Genomic DNA, 23466 nt, shown 5'->3' with positions numbered 1-23466 from the left:
CCACTCCAGCTCTTCTGAGGGGGTGGTGGATGCATAACTGGTGAGCAGTCAGAGGCAGTCACAGCCAGTCTCAATATCTGCAGATGTAGACCTCAGACCAAATGGAATGATGAGCCTTGCATTTTTTAGGGCTTCCATCAGGCAGCAGTCTCCGTGTGGGCCAATTGCAGGGCATAACCTTTAGAACACTGTGCAAGAAGAAATATTATCATGATTTAAAGGGCTGACATCAAATGGCCAGGTCTCTTGAAACTCTTTTCTGCCTCTTGATAGCTATAGTTAGTATTTACACAGTGAGGTCTTGAATCAAAGAAGAGGAAAAAAAAAACAAGCCTTGATGGTGCTATTTTAGCAACCAGGAACATCCAGTGTAATATTTTGTGCATTCATCAGCACACAATTTCTATGTGACAATAATATCCTTTCCTTCCCAAGTTAAGAGGAATCAAGAAGCAAGAAGGCACAGACAGTGCCTCTGTGCTCCCTGATGCATTTCCCACATTGGAAGCAAGGCAGTGGCAACAAGGGGTACATGTCTTCATGACACCTGAGCAAGCATTTTTCTGTCTTGTTCTTTTTCATGCCATGCAAATATGAGCTGAGATCACCAGCTATTCTCCCATAATTTTGGCAGGAAAGTGGAAGAGGGGGAGTAACTGCTGCTCTCCTAGCAGTGAATTATAGGTTTTTGTCTCATAATTTATCCTATCCTGAGAGGAAACTTAAGAAAAATTAATTTACACAGCCTAAAAAAAAGAAGACCGCTGAAGAGCCCCTGTCATGGGTCATGTACTGATTTCATTTACACGGGTGTAAAATCCTACATAGCATGACCAAAATCAGAAGCATTATGAAATGCCTAGAAGTGAAAGAAGACTTTGATTCACAGTCCCTAAACACTAGCAGCAAACAAACTTGAAAGGCCAGGAGATTGTTAATTTCAGTATACGAGCAAGGAAAAGGAATAGCACAAAGAGAACAGATGAACCCCTGAAGTAAAATAAAGGGAACCATGTTCAATGAGAAGGACCAGTGATGTATTAGAATGCTCTTTTGAGGGAGGAGATAAAACCACGCCTGTTTCGTTTCCTTCTTCGCTGTCCAGGGAACCTAGGAGATATCTAGAGATATTTAGAGAATTCAGTGTTGACTAAGCCCTGTGAGATGGGCCACAATGCCAGCCTTCCTCTTGACTCCTAACAAAACACTTTTTGCCTGCTCTCCAGGGCTCTTGAGGACCTTGCTCATAGATGCCACCTGGTTGCTATGCCACAGGCAGCACACAGCAGGGACGGCATGCTGGCTCTTTTCACCTATGGGGTGTGGGGATAGAGACTGCTGGAGGGATCCTGTCTTCTCTTGGGCTGTTAATCTGCATTACCTTGGTGCAGAAAAAGATGGACTGAGTCACCATAAAGAGGTGTTTTTTCACCCCATACAGTTTCTTTTTTACCAGCCAGGTGAGAAATGTACCTTTCCTTCCCAGAGTCTTGTGCTGATTATTTCCTTCTGTCAGTGCCTTGCCTCCATTTTGTCAAGAGAGCAAGAGACCCTGGTCCACATGGACATCGTTTTGAGAAGACAGCCCCTAGCATTAGATGGCAAAGACATTTTAAAAACTAATGGAGAATTTTGCTTCATTAAGTAGCCCATAAAACTAGGAATAATTGAGCACCAGGGGGAAGACACCATAATTAGTCAACATTACAAATGCCTGGTTTCACAAAGGAGCACATAAATGTTTTAATACAGCTCTACCTGCTGATCTGCTGGCAGATATCCCTGGATGTGAACTACTCTCACTTGAACAGGATCTTCATTCCTTTCAACACCACAGTAGTAAAATTCTTTGAATCAGAAAGGCATTATCCTGGGTCCCAGTGATAGTGCTGAACTTATTAAACTGCAATATAGGATAGCCTTAGCAGAGCTGCTCTTGGACTCTGCCAAGCTCCACCTCTACCAAGGTGCCTCACAGGGTACAGAAACTTTTACAGAAAGCTATATTTTGGATCTCCTGCCTTAAGATATTCCACAAAATCCAAAGATGTATACAGTGCAATTTGGTTCCCTTAGACTGAAAACTGAAACACTGCAAAAAAGAATCCACCCACAAGTAAGACTATTATGCACATATTTTTCAGCTTGCAAACTCTTTCAGTGGTCCTGTAGACAGCTCTGCTTGATGTTTTCAGCAACAATGCAAAGGGAAGGACAGATATTTAATTAGGAATAATCTTCTTTTCCTGTTGGTGTCAGACAAATTACAAAGACTTTGCTTTACTAATAATTTAATAAAAAAAAAAAAGTGTAAGTCCTAGTCCGCCCTACCAGAACAGATGCACATGTACATAGTTCCATCCAATACAATATAAAATAGCTTTTTTGAAACAACTGCAATCTCTATTATTCTTTTATGGCACATGCTCAGTACTTAAATAAACAAAGCAAAAAATCATTACTGTTCATAACTCATTCTCTATGTTTTCAAGCTCCGTGGTAGTCTTGCTGGGCTACCATGTCTTTAGAATGACTCTTTTGTAAGCTGGAATGCTTGATCTGCTAGCACCCCTGCTTTCTTTTAAGCATCTAATGCAAAATAATAATGACCTTGTGAACACAAATAACATTTACAGCGTCAGAGAAATAGTTATAAAGCAGTTAAAGGAAAATACAGACATTTCTTTTCTAGGCATGTTAGTGCTTTCCTATTCTTCTCTTCATTCTGTAAATTAACATTTTTTTCAGATAAAAAAGACAAATTCATAAATTACTGCATTTGGCAGTGGAATGTAGCAATGGTGGCAAGGCACAGCTGGAGAGTTTGAAATGTGGCAGCTTTCTTCGAGGCCATCATTTTCCTGCTCCTCTGGGAATCGCTGCTAAATGTGGATACTGCTAATGTAATGAATATGAATCCATGTAAATCTCTGATGCGGAGCTGGGATCTGTACCCTTGTGGGTAAAAAGGAATTTTTTTTTCTATGCAGATTTTTTGAGTGCTTATGTGTGCATAACTCTGACCTTACTTCGGCAGCTCACCTGCTCTTAGGTATCCAGGTACTGTCGACCTTCTCATTTTTCATTCTGCAGAAAACTAACAATATGCACTCCCTCGCTTTTGAAGATCCCTGGCAGAATAATACACCACCTGTTCAGCCCCCCTTCCCACCCCCCTCTTTACTAATTAAGCTCTGAAACTGTTTCCAAACCAAATTGGATTTCTTTTCTTCTGCTCCCCTCTCCTTCATTCCCTGACTGCACCTTTGTAAACATTTTTGATTGGGCGTGAAAGGCACAGAAACAGCCACAAATAAGGGGACCTGTCACTTCAGCCAAAGCCATTAGTGCTGCATGGAGAAAACTGGCTGGGATCATACTGAGTGACTGTGACATGCCCAGGGATGGAGAACAGCAGAGAGGGCCCTTAACCAGTGTCCAGAGGGGTCTCGGAAATGATGGGGTGCACAGGGAAAAGCTTCCTGGCTCCTCGTCTGCCCTGCAAAGGCTCCTGGCTGCCTGATTCTTTCTAAAAGTAGAACATCTGAATAGCTGACAGACGTTTTCCAACGAGGGGGTCACTGAGCGAGGTGTGCATATTCTGAGTTTGTTTCCACCATGGAACAGGCAGTTGGAATTTTAATCTGTGTAACTTTCGTCTCTGTGGTCGTACAGTGCTTCACACAATGGCTCTTTGTGCGCTGCCAGAATGCTACAGCAAAACATACCATAAATAATAATTGTAATAACAGTTACAAAGCTAAGATTTTTTTAATGGTCTCTAGAGCTGGAAGTCTTTTCTGGGCAATTGGCATTTTTGAAAATCAGGTCACCTAGTTAGGCTCCTTATTCTGAATGCAGAGTCTTATTTCACCATTCATTTTCTTTAAACCATAAGCCTCCAACTTGGCTCATGTAGAGAAATATTAAGTGAGGGGGAAGCAATGGAAACACTTGTCAAAATAAACCAAGAATAATTGTTGGATTCCATTCACAAGTTTTTGGAGAGGTAAGATCAGGCCAACCATCAAATAACAGCTTCAGCCAAGATCTACAAGTAGAGGGACATTGTTCTGCTTGACAGTTCTTCACTGAGGTGATTAACAAGCCTGGCTGATGACCCTTTGGGCTCAGATGTACTGTTAGGGTATCACACATCAGCTGAGCTATCAGTACACTTCCTATGTGCATGGCCTTGCAAATATAAAATTATGTGACTTGGCTTCACCCTCTTCACTGGGACTAATCATAGCCATGTCATCTTATATTTGCTGTCACTTAAACCATTCATGTAGATACCACAAGCTCAGTTGTGGCACTGAAAGACAACACTGGCAGCTATTTAAAGCAACAGATTAATTGCAGCTGGGATCCATACAACCGAAAGTGGAGTTAGTGAGATGGTCTGGGTGCTATCTACCTTCTAAAATGCAAGTCTTGAAGTCAGAGGAATTGCACTTGAAAAGAGCATATTTTTCTCTCTGGATCATGAAGGCAACCACCTCAGAAAGATAACTAGACTAGAAGAAAATAGTTTTATCTAGTATGAGTCCTGTCCTGTGTGCCCGAGCTCTTAGAAAACTGCTCTGTCTTCTAACCTGAAATTTCCAGTTTGAACTTCTATATACAGCAGTAGAGCAGCATATAAAAAAGTATCATGGATGTCCTTTGCTTCATTCCAAAAAGAAAGCACTTACTGGGCTCAAAGTCCTCCAAGGAAGTGCACCTCACTTTTTTCTGGACAAGGCAGAATTTAACTACTGACTGAAGGGGAGGTCATACAAAGGCAGTCTACTACAGTCATCTCCTCTAACATATTTCACAAGAAATTTTATAGCCTAGGTCTCCTGCATTTCCAAACACACTAAATCACAATTCTGCCATGTCTTGATTCAGAAACCAATGCAATCAATTTCAGCTAATTATGCATCCAACTCGTAAAGGAGGTGTACAGAGCTCATGTCACCACATATAGCTATTTTGTGTATGATAACATGGTTTTAAATTTATGAAAAAGTGCAAACACAGTTTCAAAGCAGAATTCGGTTTTAATATTTGTGTACCTGCTTGTGCTTCCACTGAAATTAATAGCAACCTGCCACTGACTTCAGTGGAAGAAGGTCTGAGGTCTTTATTCCATAGAAACTCCAGCAATAAAATCCAAGAAATTCATTTTAGCTATTATATTTTGGAAGGCTGACAACAGCTGCATGAAGAACTGAACCTGAATCTCCCAGGGAGACACGTAACACTTAAATCACAAAGCTATTCCCTTTGATATCCATGCTGTATTATAAAATTAATCTTTTGCAGCAATTAATTAGAGTAGTTATGAGGAAAGTAATGCAGTCTGAGACTCACATTTATTGCTCAGTGTGGCCTTGTTTGTTTAGTCAGATTCCCTTAAGCCATTAATAGAGCTTTATGTTAATTTCCTTAATGCTTCTGATCAGCATGTTCAGAGTTACAACTCCACTAGGGCTTCACAGATTATCCCAACATATAGTACAAGTAAACAATAGAAGCTACTTCCCTCCACATGTCATTCTCCACGGATACCCTAATGAGATTACATCTATGCCAATCCAAAATGTTAGCAATAGGTAAATGAAACTCCTTGGGCTGTGACTCAACTTTCTGACACATTCAGCCCTGAAGAGGTTAAAAATAAAAAGCTGCCTGGGTTTGTTGCTGAAACTGTGAATAAGTAAAGGAAGCAAGTACGTTCTTTAGCCAGATTTCTTTTCTCCAAAGGTATTTTTCTGGAAATGCTTGAAAAGCTGGGTAAAGCACAATCCCAATTTTCTTGAAGGGAAGCGAGATAAGAGAGTAAATCTTGAAAATGCCAGACGTAAATGCCGAGCTGGAATTTATTCAAATGCCTTTCATGTCTAATGCATAAAGCCTGGTTATTTCATCAGTCGCTTTGAATCAACCCTAGGTGCTTAAACATGTGAAAAACCCTAAGCTCATGTAGGAGATTTTATGTAGGTAACTTAACAACTGGCCCAAATCTCTCACTGGTTTCAGATTTCAGTAGTGATATGGAAACAGCCAGGCACTTGTCTCAGGATGCCAGAGAATAATCACTACATTTGTTACACTTTCCTAAAGAAGTCAGTCAATGGAAAATTTGGAAGACACTACTGTGCTAAAAATAAATTATTGCACCCCTTAAACACCATCAAACAAAAAAAATCCCCAGTCCAGTATGAGTGGCAACCCCTACAGTGGCTGCTTAATGCACTTGGTTATGTATGTTTTCTTCTTCAGACTCTAGAGCAGCCTCTCACAGCTGCAGAACTGGAGTAATGATTCTCATGTCCTCCATTTGCAACCATGACTTCTAAAAATATCAGTCTGTGGCTGTTTCAAAAAACCAGGAAGCCCTTGGAGCAGCTTGTGAATGGCAGTTTGAAGGCTGCAAACCTCACAGACAGAGACCAAGTGCTCTATCCCACAGGAGGCAGAAGCTGCTGGTGTGGACAGCAGATCAGACTATGGCAGGCCAAGCTCTCTGAGCTACAGCACACACAGGGTCATGGATCCCAGCACGGACCTTTGCACCTAAGGAGTCAGCCACTGGATCTATATGTCTCTCCCAGTCTCCTAACAACCTGCAAGTCACACACATCTCAACAATCTCATGGTCCACTGACGCACTTGTCACAGATAGTTTTAACTTGGGCATGTCAGCGTTACTTGTGAAAAGAGTTTTTATCCTGAAATATCTCTTCACTAAGCACTGGGCTAGCTCTTCTAACAGTCTGCTCTCTTGGCCCTGATTAGAAAAACCAATCGTAAGTCTGTGTCTCCATTTACATGCTGCCTTCTCTTTCTATTTCCAATGATGAGTTGGATTTTTTTCATCAATGTAAAAATCCTTTTTTTACAGCCTCATTTAATTTTTCTTCCTTTTTTTCCCTCCAAACCTGAGCTTCCTACTTAAGATCAAGCCTTATTCTCTGCAGATATCCCCATTCACTGTAGTTCAAAGGCACTGCCTTCCTATCAACTTTTAGAAATAGGCTGCACTAAAAAAAATAGCTGTGGGATGCAGAAGCTACTGTTGAGTAGTGCATTGAACTCTGAGATCTTTGCTCTAGAGATGAACCTGAAGAAAAAAGATGAGACATAAATCCAAAAAGAAATGGATATGTGCATGTCAGTGGTATATCAGTTTCTAATCAATATTAAACCTCTAACTGCCAAGATCAATAACAGCTGTAGGGTCATAGCTGTCACATAGTTTCTCAAACATATCAGCTAATAATGATTTTTGCTTTGTGCTTTTTATGCCTAGCAGATGAGGAATCTCTACCTTTTTCTTTAATATTTTCAATATTGAAATTCATATTATGCTCCCATGATCAGGTATCAGGACCTGAATAAGCTTACCCCCTAGCTTAACAGACAATAAACACACCACAAAGATCCTACACTCTTTCCAAAATGTAGTTCTGGAATGTTGAGTTAATTTGGAGTCAGAGACTTTGCAGTACTGCTATAGTCAGTAGCTTTTGGTTTGTCTGCCAGCACCCAAAACAATGCTACAACAGCTCAGCATGATACTTAAATGGAAATTGTTCTCTATTACACTGCTTGCTGTAGCTTAAAGAATAGCTGGCAAAGTGTCACTGCCCAGAGATCCTCGGGAATATGACAGCTGCATGTTCTGATTGTATTTGATTGAGTCACCTGCCTAAGAATCCTTTTCACCTATGCTTTTTCATGAGGGGATATTCACTCCCATCATCTCACAGACAAGTGAAGAAGTTGCATTTTCTGGTGAGGCTGTAGCTTTGTTGAAAAGGTAAAGAAGTAAGTAGGGTCTAAGCAAAAGCATAATAAAATTTATGAGACTAATAGTTGTTGTAGGAAAAAAATTGTCACATTTTTGGGCACATATTTTTTCAAATATGAAATTTAAGTAGATAATTGTAATTGTTAGACTGTCTGAGAGAAAAAGTGATTAGTTCCATTGGAAAAAGGATGGATTACAAAGCATCAAGTTTTTCAGCTGTAGAAACCTGGACTATCCACCCAGGAAATTCTACGTGCTCTTTAGGTATAATATTAGTGCTCTGTTAGTGTAATTACTAATGTTCTTTTCCTTTTTTAGTTGTAATATTTCTTGAAGTCTAGGTATAGGAACATGGAGTTGCAGTGTACCGTGAGGGAGAAGTGATGGGTTTTTGTAGTGCCTCTGAACCAGAAAAGGAAATTAATTTTATGCATTTCTTTCCTGTCTCCTCTTTAATTCCAATAATAGTGTGGTTGTGAGGGCTGTGTCCATTCACTGTGTACAGTCCACATTAACACAGGAGCTTGTGAAAAAGCCCCATACAGTAAGATCTCTTTGCCAGGTTATTACCCTCAATGCCAAATGCTACACAGTGGAGAAGTTAAGATTTTCTTTATTCTGATGTGTCCTACCATGAAGGAAGGACACAGATTTTGTTTCAATTAATCACACTAAAATTTGGATTTTAAAATGAGCATATTTCTTTAGAGAATAAGATTATTATGCACAGTGTGCAACTCATATACACATGGTAGGAGCTATGATGCTTGCTTCTATTGTTTCAATTAACAAATATATTTTGGGGAAACAGACATGATCACCCCCGAAAGCAAGCAAGTTATTAAAAAATGAAGAGCTCGATTTTTAATGCAATCCCCTTCTCCTTCTCTCTTATCTGTGAGTTTGTGTGAAAACCAGAGGTTACAGGAATGTCTGTAAGACATTGTTTTTGTTCAGTTTCACAAATGTTTTGCTTTGTTGGCATTCAGTGGTTTTACAAGAGAAAATAATGAAAGCACATAAAACCTGTAACCATCCCCAGTGGGACAGAAGTCAAACAAGAGAAAGCTGATGTCTTTGAGCTGACTAAGCCACAATAGACAGGTCTTAACACAGCAAAGAATTCCACAGACTGCTTTAAGGACTGTCAAACCTACCTCACTAACACCAATTAACTGGGAGATATGGGGATCCTAGAGTTTGGATCAAAGCCTTTCTTGTCCAGATGAAAGATCACATCAGCGTTGAAGGAAAACTACAGATGTCTATTAAAAAAAAAAAAAAGAATCCCTTTCCCATTCAGCTTGTTTTTCAGTGAATTTTGAATTGCTTTGTCAAGAAGAACAAAATAACATCCCAGCTGGATAATGTGTCAGATGTTTCATTTAAAAACAACATGAAGTCAGGAAGGTTGTAGCCAGCTTAGAGAGACTGTTTGATCCTTTCCCAAGACTATGTTGCTTTTGAAGAAAAGCAGTATTAAATCATTCTCTCTAATCAGTTCTCGGTTTAAAAACAAGCAATCTTTAAAAAAATCCCACAAACAAAACCAACTAACTGTGCTCTCCTGCTTCATACAAGGACGCCATGGCATCAGCACGTAGTGCATGATACAGCAAACCACATCCAGGAATAGTGACCTCACTGTGCTGTAACTTACTAAAAAGGTTACAGTGGTTATCAACCAAATTGGCTTAATAGTGTTCCATAAAATGTTATGTGAATAGTAAATTCAAATATATTTGATGCATTAGTGGATCAGAAAAGCTTACTGGAAAACAGTATCTGACACCATGTTCATTGCCTCATTCATTTTAGAGAGCACAGAAACGAGCTGATAGCTTTAGAGATTAATATACACAAGTGCTTCATTGCTAGCAAGGAACAGACATTTTAGTAAACATGAAAGAAATGCAGTCAAGCCTACTATGGGCTGTTTTGGGGACAGAAAGTGCAACTTAGTGTCAGTGGGCATTTTGCCAGGCTAAGGGTACAGTGTGGACCCATCCTCTGCTTGTTGCAGTTCCTCTCACACGCTTGTGTTTTAACTCTGCAAACACAGTCAAGAGACAGGTGAGCTCCTTTGTTACACCAGTGGATCAGCAGGCTCAAGTTTTTTTGGCATTTTTTGGGAAGGATTTTCAGGCAAGCTTTTATAGAGCACTTAAAAATGCAAGATGTCAAGATTAAACTGTTGGAGTAAATTGAATGGATTCAAGCCTAGGCATTGGCATAAGAAGGTTTTACAGCTCAGGAAAAAGTACCCAACAGCTGTAGTCTGCTAGAACAAATTCTGCTGTGCTGTACAAATGACATTATGTTCAGAAATAGTTTTGCCTCTGTCTGCTGACTCTGGGCAATATTTAGACTTTCTGTAGAAATATATTAACACCAAAAATAGGTTTATGCAAAGCTAAAGAAAACAGTGCTCCAAGTTTTGGTGAAGTATGGATTGAATTCAGGGGTCCTTTCCTCAGTTTCTTCTCTCTGAGAGGCCAGGAGAACAGCATTCCCCCTCAGACTTGGAATTCACCTGTGTACAGCATTCTTGTTTAGACAGACATCAGTATGTTAAAGGCACATGCTGAATACTGCAGAAGAGAAAGCACAAAATGGCTCAAAATACAAGACCTAGATTTATGGCTCCTTTGAGCTGTGGGAGCATTAAATATCTGGATCAGAAATGTGCAGAAAAAAATCCTAATTTTCTACTTATTCTGAAAAAAAACAAGCTTTCAGGTACTGTGAGCACTTGCTTATACAGTGTTACTGCTGCTCATTGTTGCTTTGATTTAAAACTACAGGAGCAGAAGCAAAAACATTCCAGCCTTTTAAATACCAATAAAATGTGTGAATTATCTTATAAATAAAAAAATCCATATAAAAAAAAGACTTGGAAATAGTCATATAAATATTCTGCTGTAAATAAACCAGTTGACTGAGCAAAATAAATTTATAAATTTAGGGGGGAAAACCAGCAGAAAACAATGAACATTCATTCCCTTCAGAAACCAAAGTGGATAAATAGGTTTAGTCATCTCTGTCCCAAGAGAGTCTCAAAGCATGCATTTTTTTTTCCAATGTAAAGTGCAAAGAATTGCAATGCATTTTGAATTCCATTTTAAAACTAATTAAAGGTTTGATTGTGCTACTTTCTCTGTGTTGGAATGCACTTCAATACATACTCAGCTTAAGGCACATGCTCAAGGAGAACTATTCAAGCACATAACATCATTAGCTATGATTTTATGTGCTTTGCTGGATCTGGGCTGTAATGTATAGAGCATAGTACTCATCTTGCAAGTGCATGACAAAAATTAATGTCATCTAGGCAATTAATGAAATGGATTTACTCCAGATGTAAGTTGCTATATTTCAGAGCACCCTCCTTCTCATTTAATACAAATATTCAGGTTATTTAAGTCAGACATGCAGTGGTACATGGAAGATTTCAGATTTTGCTCACAGAGGCACCAAAATAGCATCATAAAAATATATTTAGAGGCCAGCTTGACTAATGGGGATATTTGAAATCTGTTTTGATATTCTTTCCTGTCCACGCTCTATTTTTGTTCATTACCGTATTTTAGGTTAATGTCATTTGCAATAACCATTTACTAAGTATTTTGATTGCAAACAAAGATCTGAAAAAGCAAGTGACAAGTTTGATTCCAGTTTACCAGGAAGGCTTCCTTTCCTCATACTTCCCAATCATATCCCTAAAAAGCTCTCTTAAATAAATATCTCATGCCCCCATGTGGTTAAATGGAAGCACTACTGAATAAATCCTTCGGCGTGGCTTTTATCTTTCCCTTTATTTGCACACAGCAGTGTGTGCCCAAAGGAAGAAGGTGGTCAAACTGCAAGGGAACCTAATTTAGATATTATACCGATAATGAACGTCTACAAATAAGCAAAATATAGAAAATTCTGAGATGTTTTAAGAACTACCATGGCCTAACCTATGATAGACTGTATCAAAATCTGACTAAAAATGCCTCACCTGGAATTGCAGAATGTATTGCATTGACCAGTGACTGGAGGGCACCATCTGCAACCCACTTTTTAATATCTAGGTATCTTAGGTTTTTATCTATAGTTGAATTAAAAATATGCCCTGAAAATAGCAGCTTATGTTCTAAATCAGTAGATTCAGTGTCAAGGAGGTGGATATGTGAGCTTTTTCTCAAAGCAAATGTGCAATCTTAGGAGTCTTGGTAAAGCAGATATCAAGATAGATTTTTTAGTATACTTCTTTACATCCCAGACTCAAGAAAAAGAATGATTATCATGTGTCACATCCAGCACTTTGTTGTTTGCAACAAAAAGAAACAAAGAAACCCCCGCAAGTAACTAACCTATGACACTCTAATGGTAATTTTCTAGCTTAGAATTAGAGGTAATTCGGTATTTGTAATGAAACCCCTTTTCAATAATTTGTATTCATCTAAAACCGTAGTCCTGCAGACAAGTCTATTATACACCCATTAGTCTGCATGTGGAGACAAGCTCGGTTCCTTTTGGCCACAGACATGCTTTTTGACCTACCATAAAATCACTGAAAGTTGTACTGAAAGATGTCAATAGAGACACTGAGTTTTTCTAAATGCCAAGGTCAGTACTTCTATCAAAATCAAAAGCTTCTGGGTATCCCCTACCTCTCTATTCAAACACTTAACTCTCCTAACCAGCTCCCCAGACCTGTTGCCAAGTCTGTGATGCCTTCTCTCTCAGTACTCAGGGTACAATGGGTAGATTGGCCAACTGTGCTGATTGTTAAATGCTTCTATTTATTTATATGCACTAAGTAATTGGCACCATAACCTGTGGAGCAGAATACGGCTGTGACGCTACAGCACACAAGCATATGACACTTAAATTACCTGCCTACTGTGCTCATCCCCTTTTGCTGTGATTACCTCCCTTCCACACTCACAACTAATCAAATTAACGATTATGTCCATCTGTTCTGAACCAAAATCCATGGCATGATGCTAGGGTGGGATCAAGCCCAAGACCTGTTTCTTCCTCAGTCCTGTGGATCACCTGTGGTGATCCAAACTGATCTCCCCTCAGCTTTCTATTATGGTGACACCCTGTGCAAGAGGCTAGTGAGATGAACTTTAGCTGAGAAATTAGTATACAGCAGGAGGGCAAGAAAGAGAAAGGAAAATATGTGAAAGTAGGAGTCTTACAGCTGTTTGTCATACCGAGATGTGAAAGTCGGAGTCATTATGTTCTCCTGCATCTAGACAAATAGTTGCTAAATTAAACAATCTTTAAAGAGATAGAGAGGCGGAAAAGGAGCTTCCTTCCTCTGTGCCCAGCAATCAGCTTCTGAAGAACAATTTTAATTTTTTCATCAAAAACAAATGCAAGAGTATAAGGGACTATATGATAGGACTAGGTGACCATTAGCAATTTCTCCAGTGATGTACTGTCATAAACAGAAAAATAAGCAGCTCACTACTGTAAAAAATTACAGGGCTGTAAATCCACCAGGGATTGTGGTGAAATCATAAACTATAAGAGCAGACCTCAAGTGGCTTTACACAGTCACCACAATGCAGCAATGAAATTACAGCCCTATAACTCAAAATTTACTTAGTTCTTATACTCAAGAGCAAGGAACTAAGCTTTGGATCAACATCCTGCACCGACTGTCCAGGTTTGCTCTCCTCCTGTGCTTTCTGCCTCTTATTCTTTTACTGCTCTGGCACCACACACAGCTCTCATTGTTCCTAGCACTTCCCTTACAATGCAGCAACCACCACCAGAACTCCTTTGCTATCAGGACTAAAACTCCTTGGTTTTGTCTTTTAAGAAAATCAGTACGAGGCTTAGGGAACTGAGAAGCAAATGAACTGACTTGGCATTTGATAAGGATTTTGAGGAAGAGTGCCCCATTAAAAGTTCCTGATGACCAAGCTAACATGTCAAGAATTACAGAGTGACACTTCCAGGCCATTGCCAGCCCAACCCAGAAATGCTGGACACTACGATAACTCCTAGAAGGACAAATAAATGGTTTTTTACTCAAAAAGGTTTAGACAATGCTCACAGGCACATGGTGTGAGTTTTAGTGCGTCCTTCACAGGGTCAGGAGTTGGACTCGGTGATTCTGATGGGTCCCTTCCAACTCATCAGGTTCTATAATAAATTAGGGACCCCTGTGCAACAGTTTTGAAGTGTTCTCCTTCAAAACAAAGTGAGGTCGAACACAGCTGTTTCACTATGAGCCCCAAACTATCACAGTAATTAAACCTGAGTAATCCTGGTGTTTTCCTCTAGATCCTTTTATTTGAAAATGGCATGTCCCATCCTGTATTCAGGTTCTAGGTTTGTCCTCTCAGTGCTTTTTTTTTTCTTATTTATTTCTTCATAAGCTTTCCTCATTCAACTGCCCTGAGATATCACAGGTGCACTGTAGAACAGCCAATGCACAGGTTCCAGTACTGACTTGCACCTTATCATTCCCAGTCTTCCCATTAGAAACCTTCTGAGCCCATAGTCACACCACAAGGACCAGATCTTCTCAAGAATCTGTACTCTGTATTTCAGATGAACAGGGAAGCACAATTACAAAAAAAAAAAAAAAAAAAAAGAGAGAGGGGGAAAATAGGAGAGAGAAGTGGCTTTTTTTTCCATAAGACCATAAAAATTTCAGTGCTGAAGCAGCCAAGCTGTCCAGCAATATCCAGTACCAATTGTCAAAGAAAGCCACACAAAATCGACAATAACTGGACCACTGTCTGCACTGTTAATCTTGTGTCTTTTCCATCAAGTTGGTACCTCTCTTCCCAAGCCCTATTTCAACCAGCTGAGAAGCCCTTGACCCTCTTCCTGGGAGGTGGCCCTGGCAGGAGGCTTGCTCAAATAAGCTGGACCTGCTTCTCCAGCTTTGTCAGTAAAGTGCTTGCAGTCTTCTTCTTACTCCACAAAACATAGCTGTTTTCCCTTAATTTTTTTCCTCTCCTAAATTGCTTACATTTTTCCCTAAAGTGAAAATCAGTCCCTGCATCCCACAATTCAGCTAATGTATAATTTAATCTTCAAACTCCTGTGTTTATATACAAGGCACAGGGGAACTATTAAAAGAGCATAATATTTCCAAGAAAAAAACCATTCTGAAAAAGGGGAGAACAAGGAATGAAGGCATTTGTATCTATAACTAACACAGGTTCCAAACTCAAAAAGTGAAGGGAAAACATGGAATAATGAATCTATTAGGAGTCCCTTGGTTAATAGTTAACTTGAATAAAATCTACTAATGACTTTTTAAAGTCCTGAAGGAGTTTTTAAGGCATAATTTAATGTTGTATTTTTTCTCATGCACTTTCCATTGCTGCCTGTGGACTCTAGATTTAATCAGATTTCTCGTTCTTGTAAGACTTTATGAAGACTTTCTTGATTTGCAGCCAACCAAAGCACTTTTAATAATGTATGGTAAAAGGGTTTAATTTTTAATAGACAAGAAGGAGCAAGAGCTCCTACAAACTATAGTAGATTGGTAAGTATGGTATTACACTCTGCAGAGTAGTTAGTAAAAAAGAACATATTTATATCCCAAATGTTATTGAAAACATGTTTATTTTATTACTAACACAAATGTATAATTGAAGAACCTGTCTACTCTGGAATTATTGTTCACACCTTATTTACCAAGAAGACAAAGTGGGTTTCAGCTTGTTCCCATAACAGCTCAAGCCTCTCATTGTTTTCGTGTCTCTCATGCTGTCCTACTGCTCCAAAAGCTCAAGGAAAAAAGATTAAAATATGAAGTTACACATCTATAGTCTGGATTCAGGGAATCAAGGTGGAAAATATCTTCTAACACTGGTGACTGATTCATAGGGGTTAACCTTAAAATAAGATTATTTGTACCTCGATATTTGAATGGATTTGCCCTTTGTTTACTACTACCCAGCTAATAGGAAAGCTCAGAGATACGTGTAGTTGAAAATGTAGTTTAAAACTAAGGGTCTGATTCTGCAAATCAAAGAGGGCTGTTTCATAAATGTTATTTTTCCATACCAAGCTACAGTACACAAAGAATGGGCCTTTCACAGTAGACTTAGTTCCCTATTCTTTCACAGTAGACTAGGTTCTCCTATTCTGCGAAACCCCAAAAGCTGAGCTAACGCCCCATTAATAAAGATCAAAATTATCACTGTGCCCACAGTAAATTTACAGTTGTTGAGGCTTTATAGCTGTGATATTTCAGCAGAGCCATCCCTGATTTGATACCGGTTTTCAAATGAAATGAGACAAATCTGTTTCTCTGTGCATAAGTGTGTGTCTGTCAGTCACCCATGACAACTTTCAAGTCTAGAAGTCAAGTTCAGTTAAATTTGGCAGGGAAAAATCTCTCTGAAATAACAGGCATAGCAAGAGAGGATAGAGACACTGCTCATACAGAAATCCTACAGTAAGGTTAATCCTTACTGGGCCTCAGAGAATACACACTGTCATTTAATATTCAAGCAATAAGTTAGGGGAAAGCAAGCTTCACTGGTTCCCCTGATCACTGAAATATTTATTATCACTATGAGAGGGACACCAGGCCTACATCTGTATACAGTGTCAGGATACTGAGTGAAGTGGAGGTATGTCTACCTGCTTGGAGTCACACATATTCCAGGCAAATACACCTTGCATTGTGCACCAGAACTGAAACACAGCACAGCAAAGCCAACACAACCTACTGCATGCCATAGGAAGGAATGGGTGAAAAATGAATAGAATTGCTTGCCAATGAAAAAAGCGACACATTTTTAAATCTTCTTACTTCAAAATGAGCCATAGGATAGGTCATATAATACATAATGGCAAAATGAATATATCATGAATGATTTATCATTATGGAAATGCACAGATGCTGATTGGTGCCATGAGTCATATAACATGCAATTTTCACACAATATGTTGTTAATAATGGATAAGGATTCATCATTATATTCTCATATGAAAAAAAGAGCAATATTAAAACTTGTTCTTTCACCGGAATCAAATAACAGTGCATGGAGTTGCTTATGAAACTCAGCTACTTTTGCCATTACTACTAATTATATTTTAATGTCAAATCTTTAAAGTAGATATCCACCAACTTGTTGCAGATCAGATCCACCTTATCCTTATAGCACAAGGCCAAACTGCTCCTACCTGTGCGCTAAAATGTGCCTAACTACATTAAATGAAGGGAAAAAAAGAAGAAAACACTACCTTGTCCTAGTCTCTAGTATACACCAGTGGGAAAACTCTTTAAATTGCCACTCCCTGTGAGGCTTGTTTCACATGTAGATGGCATGGCTCCTTCCTACTGAACTGGGGGATTTTCAAAACAGAAGTCCAGTTATGTTAAAGTCCTCTGAATATCTTCTCTGATGAGTGATGTAAGATAGAAAAACAAAACTAGTGTGGGATCAGAGGCCAAGAACTCAAAAATTATTTTCAACAATATCCAGAGCTGTTTCCCCTCCACGTGGCTTAATCAGACCCTTTGTGGATCAACCAGAAGCAATTAAAGAACAAACAGGCCACTTCTACAACACAATGTGTCACCCACAAATGTATCTTCCCTCCGCAAATAAACAGTTTTAATAGATCGTGACAGGATGCTTCAGCTGCCTCAGTTGGAAGTCAGCTGGGCCAGCTTATGCTGCTACTAGAAGTCATGATCACATTGATGAAGAGCACTCATATTATCCATTGTGGTACTTCAGCAGCAGGGTCTGACAAGTCCTTCCTCAGGAAAGATAATGAACAATCACTGTAACTGCTTGACTTGAAATTTCCAAGGAGTTCCTGCTGTAGAGCTATCAAAGGCAAATTAATTCATTAGAAAGTACAAGGACACACAACTCCCTGACTGCCTGGCCTGAAAAACACCTGAAAACTTCACTTTATGTTGATTAGAAAATCAACATACATAGGAGACAAGCTGAATGTCAAGAAAGCCTGATTTGGCTTGGACAACAGAAATACATTTTCTTTTTCTGTCCAGGAAAAGCAGAATTTGTATTTATGCCAAACAATGAAAGAGAGAATGTTTGGATCTTGCCAATACCATTTAATTTAGAAGGCAGACATCTTCACAGATTTAATTGCAAGATCATTGATCATGAGAGGTTCATAAACCAGCAGCTAGATAAAAGGAAGGCCCAGTGGTAAATGACCACATTAGATAGGTATTAGAGTATGAATTGCACTCTTTATTGTCTTTATTGCTACCATAAAGAAAAGGAACTTGGAAAATCTGTCTACTTCCACAGATTGAAGCCCATTGACATGAGGCTCCAGAGAGTCAGGAACCCACATTCAGCCCTTGGTGAAAAGAGACAATTGCTGCCCCTGACCTGCCAGAGCACTAAGAGCACATGGGCTCCTTCTAGAGGTCTTCTCCATTGACATTTTATTCCCTCTGTTTTCCAAAAAATCTGGTTTGCAAATACCAACATTTTAGTATCCCCAAAATTCCATTTCCCTGCCAAGAATACTATTTAAAAACAGAAGACGAGTCACCTACTCTGAGAGTACCAAGGCACAATGAGGACAAATGCATCATCATGCTTTCTACTTCCTGCATACATGGTTTATGTATGCTCATACAAGCCCTCTTCATTAATCACTACTGGTACAGTATCTTTTTCCTCCCTATCTACCACATCCCACTTTAAAATACCTTGTAGAACAGTCTCAGAGAATGCAAAGGGAACCACTGCCCTTTGAGACTATACAGAACTGTGCTTATTCCCATCACATGAGCCAGAAAAGCGATCCTCCAGCCCAGAAAGCCAACCATAACCTGGACTGCATCAAAAGAAGTGTGGCCAGAAGGCGAAGGAGGTGGCTCTGCCCCTCTACTCCACTCTCATGAGATCCCACCTGAATTACAGCATCCAGCTCTGGGCCTGCTGACATAATAAGGACACGGGCCTGTTGGAGTGGGTCCAGAGGAGGGCAATGAAGATGATCAGAGGGCTGGAGAGCCTTTCCTGTGAAGACAGGCTGAAAGAGTTGGGGTTGTTCAGCCTGGAGAAAGGAAGGCTCCGGAGACACCTTATAGCACCTTTCAGTACCTAAAAGGAGCCTACAAGAAAGCTGGAGAGAAACTTTTTGCAAGGGCCTGTAGTGAAATGACAAGGGGCAATAGCTTTAAAGAGAGTGGATTTGGCTTAGATATAAGGAAGAAATTCTTCACTATGAGGGTGGTAAGGCACTGGAACAGATTGCCAAGAAAAGCTGTGCATGTCCCATCCCTGGAAGTGGATGGCCAGCTTGGATGGGGCTCTGAGCAACCTGGTCTACGGGAAAGTGTCCCTGACTATGGGACACTATGGTGGGGGGTTGGAACTAGATGATCTCTAAGGTCCCTTCCAACTCAAAACCATCTGTGATCCTATGGTCTTTGAACCCAACCTTTTCTGCTGTCAGTCAGGGCCAGAAGGATTGCACACCACAAAGAAACGAAGAGTAAAACAATATAAGTGTAAAAATGTAAATGTAAATGTACAACGGCAAAGGAAAGTGACACACAAAAGCCAGTTACTGATTAAAATACACTCTTTTCTCACAGGAGCTCCGAATTATCTTACTGATACCATTCTAATCTATTTTAGCAACTTGATGGTCTCTGTCGCATAAAAAATGAGCAGAATCTTTGACACTCTCTCCACCTGGGGAAGTTCATCTGAGAGAAACTGTCTCCTTTTCACTTCCACCTCTCTCAATGGGATTTCCCTCTGAAGGCTGCTTATGGCTTTCAGGATCTCAGTTTCAGAGAATCTAAGGTAGAAATTACTCCATGCATGCACCTGTCAAAACAGCCAACTTAATTAAAAAATGAGGTTACTTTCAAATCCTTCAGCTTCACTGTGCAACAAAGACAGTAACGTACTGTCAACAGATAAACACTCCATACTATCCATGCTGCCCACAGCACAAAACGTGTTCTCTTGGGACAACATTGCCAGTGCTGTGATGGAACAGACATTTTACAACTCTGGTGTTGAATTGCAAAATAACATATCTAGAGTCCAATTTTCAGTGTGAGCACTTAATGCGAGCAATCAGATTTCCTCCATATGGGGCTGATTTTAAGTACTAATTTAAATCAGTTCAGGAATTTAGGAATAACAAATGGAAGAACAACACAATATGCTTTTTTTTCCAATGTTAGCCTGGCTCACCAGCCCATCTAGCAACCAATTCAATGTGCACTTTAAGGGTATGTTTAGTGTGCATCCTGAATCTCCTTCTGGGACAGAACAGGCATGGGCAGCCCAGTGCTTTCACTGTGTTCAGCAAAGTGGCAGATGCCTTTTTAAAAAACACCATTGGAAATTTGGCCTTAAAAATATGGATGCAACATAACCTTGGGAATTTCTAAAAATTTAACTTATAGGCAGGGTTTTAAAAGCATGTACCTAATCCATTCTGAATGCAAATTAGTATGTCCAATTTAGAGCCTAGACGCTATGTACGTCAATAGACCACATTGATGCATAACATGTCTTAGCACCTGATCAACAACTCCAATAGACAGCACTTGATTTCAATGGGACAATGTTCCTAGGTGTACATAAGTATAAACAAGCATTTTATGGTCCAAAAGGATTGTTTAAGCAGAAGAATGCTTACATGAGGAAAGCTTCTTTTTATAGTCCTTCTGACAACATTGGTACAAAAGAAAGAAACAAGGTGATTGTCCCCTAGTGATGGAGCATTGTGGCTATTGTATATCCCTACTGTTGTGGCTCTCAAAATTAGCTAATTAAGACATACTTCACCAGAAGAAAATATCTGTAAAGTCAGCGTGTCCCTAACACGACGTTATGTTGTCTAAAAGCTTCACAAAATAAATTCCCAACATTCTTCAAATACATTCAAATTACTTCCCTAATTAATATTGGGAATTGGAGCTTTAGAGACTGATGTCATGGTGAATTTTTTTGTTGTTGTTGTTTTCTGATTATATAAAAAGATGGCAGTTTTATTTTCTGTACAGATTCTGAGCTCTCTAAGTAAGCTTAAGAAAAATGAAAGTAATTTCAACCAAGAAGTTTGTTCTGTTTGCTTTAGCTACAGTGATCTTTCTCATATCAAACAGCATGTGCCTAAATGAACCAATGAAGTCCAGGTTGCAGAGCAGAGAAGACAATGATGATAAATATTACGAGGTAAGATCTGTATTGCTATGACTTTATTTGGGGAACTGTGGGTCAGATCCTGAGCACATTGGATGTTTTGGCACGGGCTCTCCTAAACTCATTCCACAGCATTCAGTATTACAGCGTTAGCAGTATGGAAAAAGCTTGTTGAAAGAATTTTCAAGAAATTCATTTGCTCAGACACACATACTGTGTGTTTCAATTTTCTCGCAATACAGCTCTGTGATTAGGCTGAGACTTTTTCTAAAATGTTTCTTACACAGTGGGTCCTCAATTAACATTCCTGTCAGGCATTTTAAGCACATAATATAACAAAGAGATTATTAATCCAAAATTAATAAAGGCATGCTTGTAATACTCAAAGAATACTGATAAACAGAGAACATTTTAAATCTAATATAGTTAATGGTCTTAAAATTTTACTCTGGAAATTGCCTGTAAAAATTTCTTTGCAGGGTTGCACATTTATTATGTCTCAATAGATGCCAAATGAAATTTTCACACTTCATCTCTATTATTTTTCATGTCTGCCCTGCAAATACTCCCTAGGAAATGGGAGCCAACCTCTCTTTTTGACTTATCATCATTGGTATAATAAACATCCTTCAAAACAAAATACAATTTCAATTATGCTAGTCAAATCCTCTGGACTTTAGCTCACTGTCTTTTATATACTTCCAGAAGGTGTATGCAGGTGCAATCAGAGGGATAGTTTATTTAAAGTTTTAATCATGAAGGATGAACTAGAATGGCTCATTCCTCTCCTCTGCCAGTAACTGGAGACACTCACAGGGAAGTCAAATAGGGACAAGGAAGTGAAATTAGGATTAGTAGCATTTGTGTCTTTAACAGAAATTTAAATCCATATTTGTACGTATTTGCTGTTAAGGCTTGGAAACTTATTTTTGTCACAAAAGTAAGTGATTTTCAATATGCCGAGGGAAGAGCACTGCTCTATACAAAGGGCTGTTTTTCAGGCAATAGCTGCTCTTTACATCAGGAGACAGGTAATAGACTAGGCTCAGTTCTTCACTGTATGTCAGCATACATACAGAAAGTATATTTTGTGCTGGTTGCACAGGAATTAGGATCCCAGGAGCTCCCAATGCATCTTGTGTACTAGTGGAGGACTAAAGCCACTTAAAGCTCAGGACAACCTCTATGCTGCAACGCCAGAACAGGCATGATGTGATCTTGACCCAAATACTTTTCATTCACTTCCCTGTCTGTTAGCCTGGATGGATATTGGGTCCAAAGCATCCACCCAATGCTTAGAAACAAATGAGCTATACCTTCAGGTAGCTTGGTCCATCCTCCTTTCATCCAAACCAGATGAGTAAGAGTCTGGGTTTGTGTCAAGTCACTAAATATATTCAGCATCTTCCCCTCCAGACAACTTCAGGTGGTGATATTTGCAAATGTGGACCTGACAGCAACTGCTGTCCACCCCTAACTGATTGCACAGGTACTGGCACCTGTGCCCAGAAATATTTCCAACTGACACCATTTGAGCTGAACCATTTGCTGATACTGATACGGAGATGTGCTCTTGTGGTCAGAGTTCTGAAAAGGTAAGCAGGACAATGTCGGCATATGAAAGAGCTCACATTACAATGGAGCTTAGCAAATACAACTAAAAAAACATTGCATAGTCAGAAAAATAGGACCATTACCCAGCAGCTTTCTAAGGAGGTATGAAATTGAGTACTTTGTGTGATTGGTAGCTGGAGTAATGCCCTATAAAATGATCATATCCTTTTAAAAATTATTTTTCTTTAGATTAAAGATAATATTTTGGAAGAAAAGCAGAGGAGTCTCAATTTTGAAGAAATGGAAGACTGGGGATCAAAAAATATCATTAAAATGAATCCTTTTACAGTAAACAAGATGCCAAATTCAGTTGCTAATTTACCGCTTAGATTTGGAAGAAATTATCCAGAAGAAAGAAGCATTAAACCATTTGCTAATTTGCCCCTGAGATTTGGAAGAGCTTTTGGAGAGAACATACCTTATCAGGCTCCAAAGGTATCACACAGGCTTGGGAGATCTCCACTTGTTAAAGGTTCCAGTCAATCACTTCTTAATTTGCCACAGAGATTTGGGAAGTCACTGGCTGTCAATCTGCCTCAAGATGTTCAGGAATCTGAACCAGGTAATGTTACACAAGTGTTCAAGCCATATATTAAAATGCATATTAAATCACAGGTTAGTGATGGTCAAATACAGCTAGAATTGCTCTAGGAATGTTCCTAGGCATTTCAACGTGAGTTCAATTTGCCAAAAGAAAGATTGCAGTTCATCAAATCAAAAAATCTCATCAAAAGTAGTAGAGAATCTTTTTATAAAATCTTTTCTAATGATAAGGTGCCAAATATCCAAATCTGAAAATATTCATATGACAGGATTAGGTTTGATGCTTTTTTAGATCAGGTTTCACTTTGAAAAGTTATAGCTTTGGTGAAGAAGGTTCAGAATCATTAAAATATCCCATTT

The 23466-nt window shown here is 39.2% G+C and overlaps 1 protein-coding gene across 1 annotated transcript; it reads left to right on the top strand.

Moving 5' to 3' along the window:
- Window positions 1-20841: 20841 nt before the first annotated feature.
- Window positions 20842-23214, top strand: NPVF (neuropeptide VF precursor; the record flags this gene model as incomplete). The annotated part of the gene is made up of 2 exons (XM_082293422.1): window positions 20842-20982; window positions 22753-23214. 2 exons carry the CDS (start codon window positions 20842-20844, stop codon window positions 23212-23214), a joined length of 603 nt encoding a protein of 200 aa, XP_082149548.1.
- Window positions 23215-23466: the final 252 nt, after the last annotated feature.

This window comes from Coloeus monedula (genome assembly GCF_965178545.1).
Source record: "Coloeus monedula genome assembly, chromosome: 1".
In the NCBI taxonomy this organism is placed as follows: Eukaryota; Metazoa; Chordata; class Aves; order Passeriformes; family Corvidae; genus Coloeus; species Coloeus monedula.
This window is presented reverse-complemented; position numbering and strand designations above follow the sequence as displayed.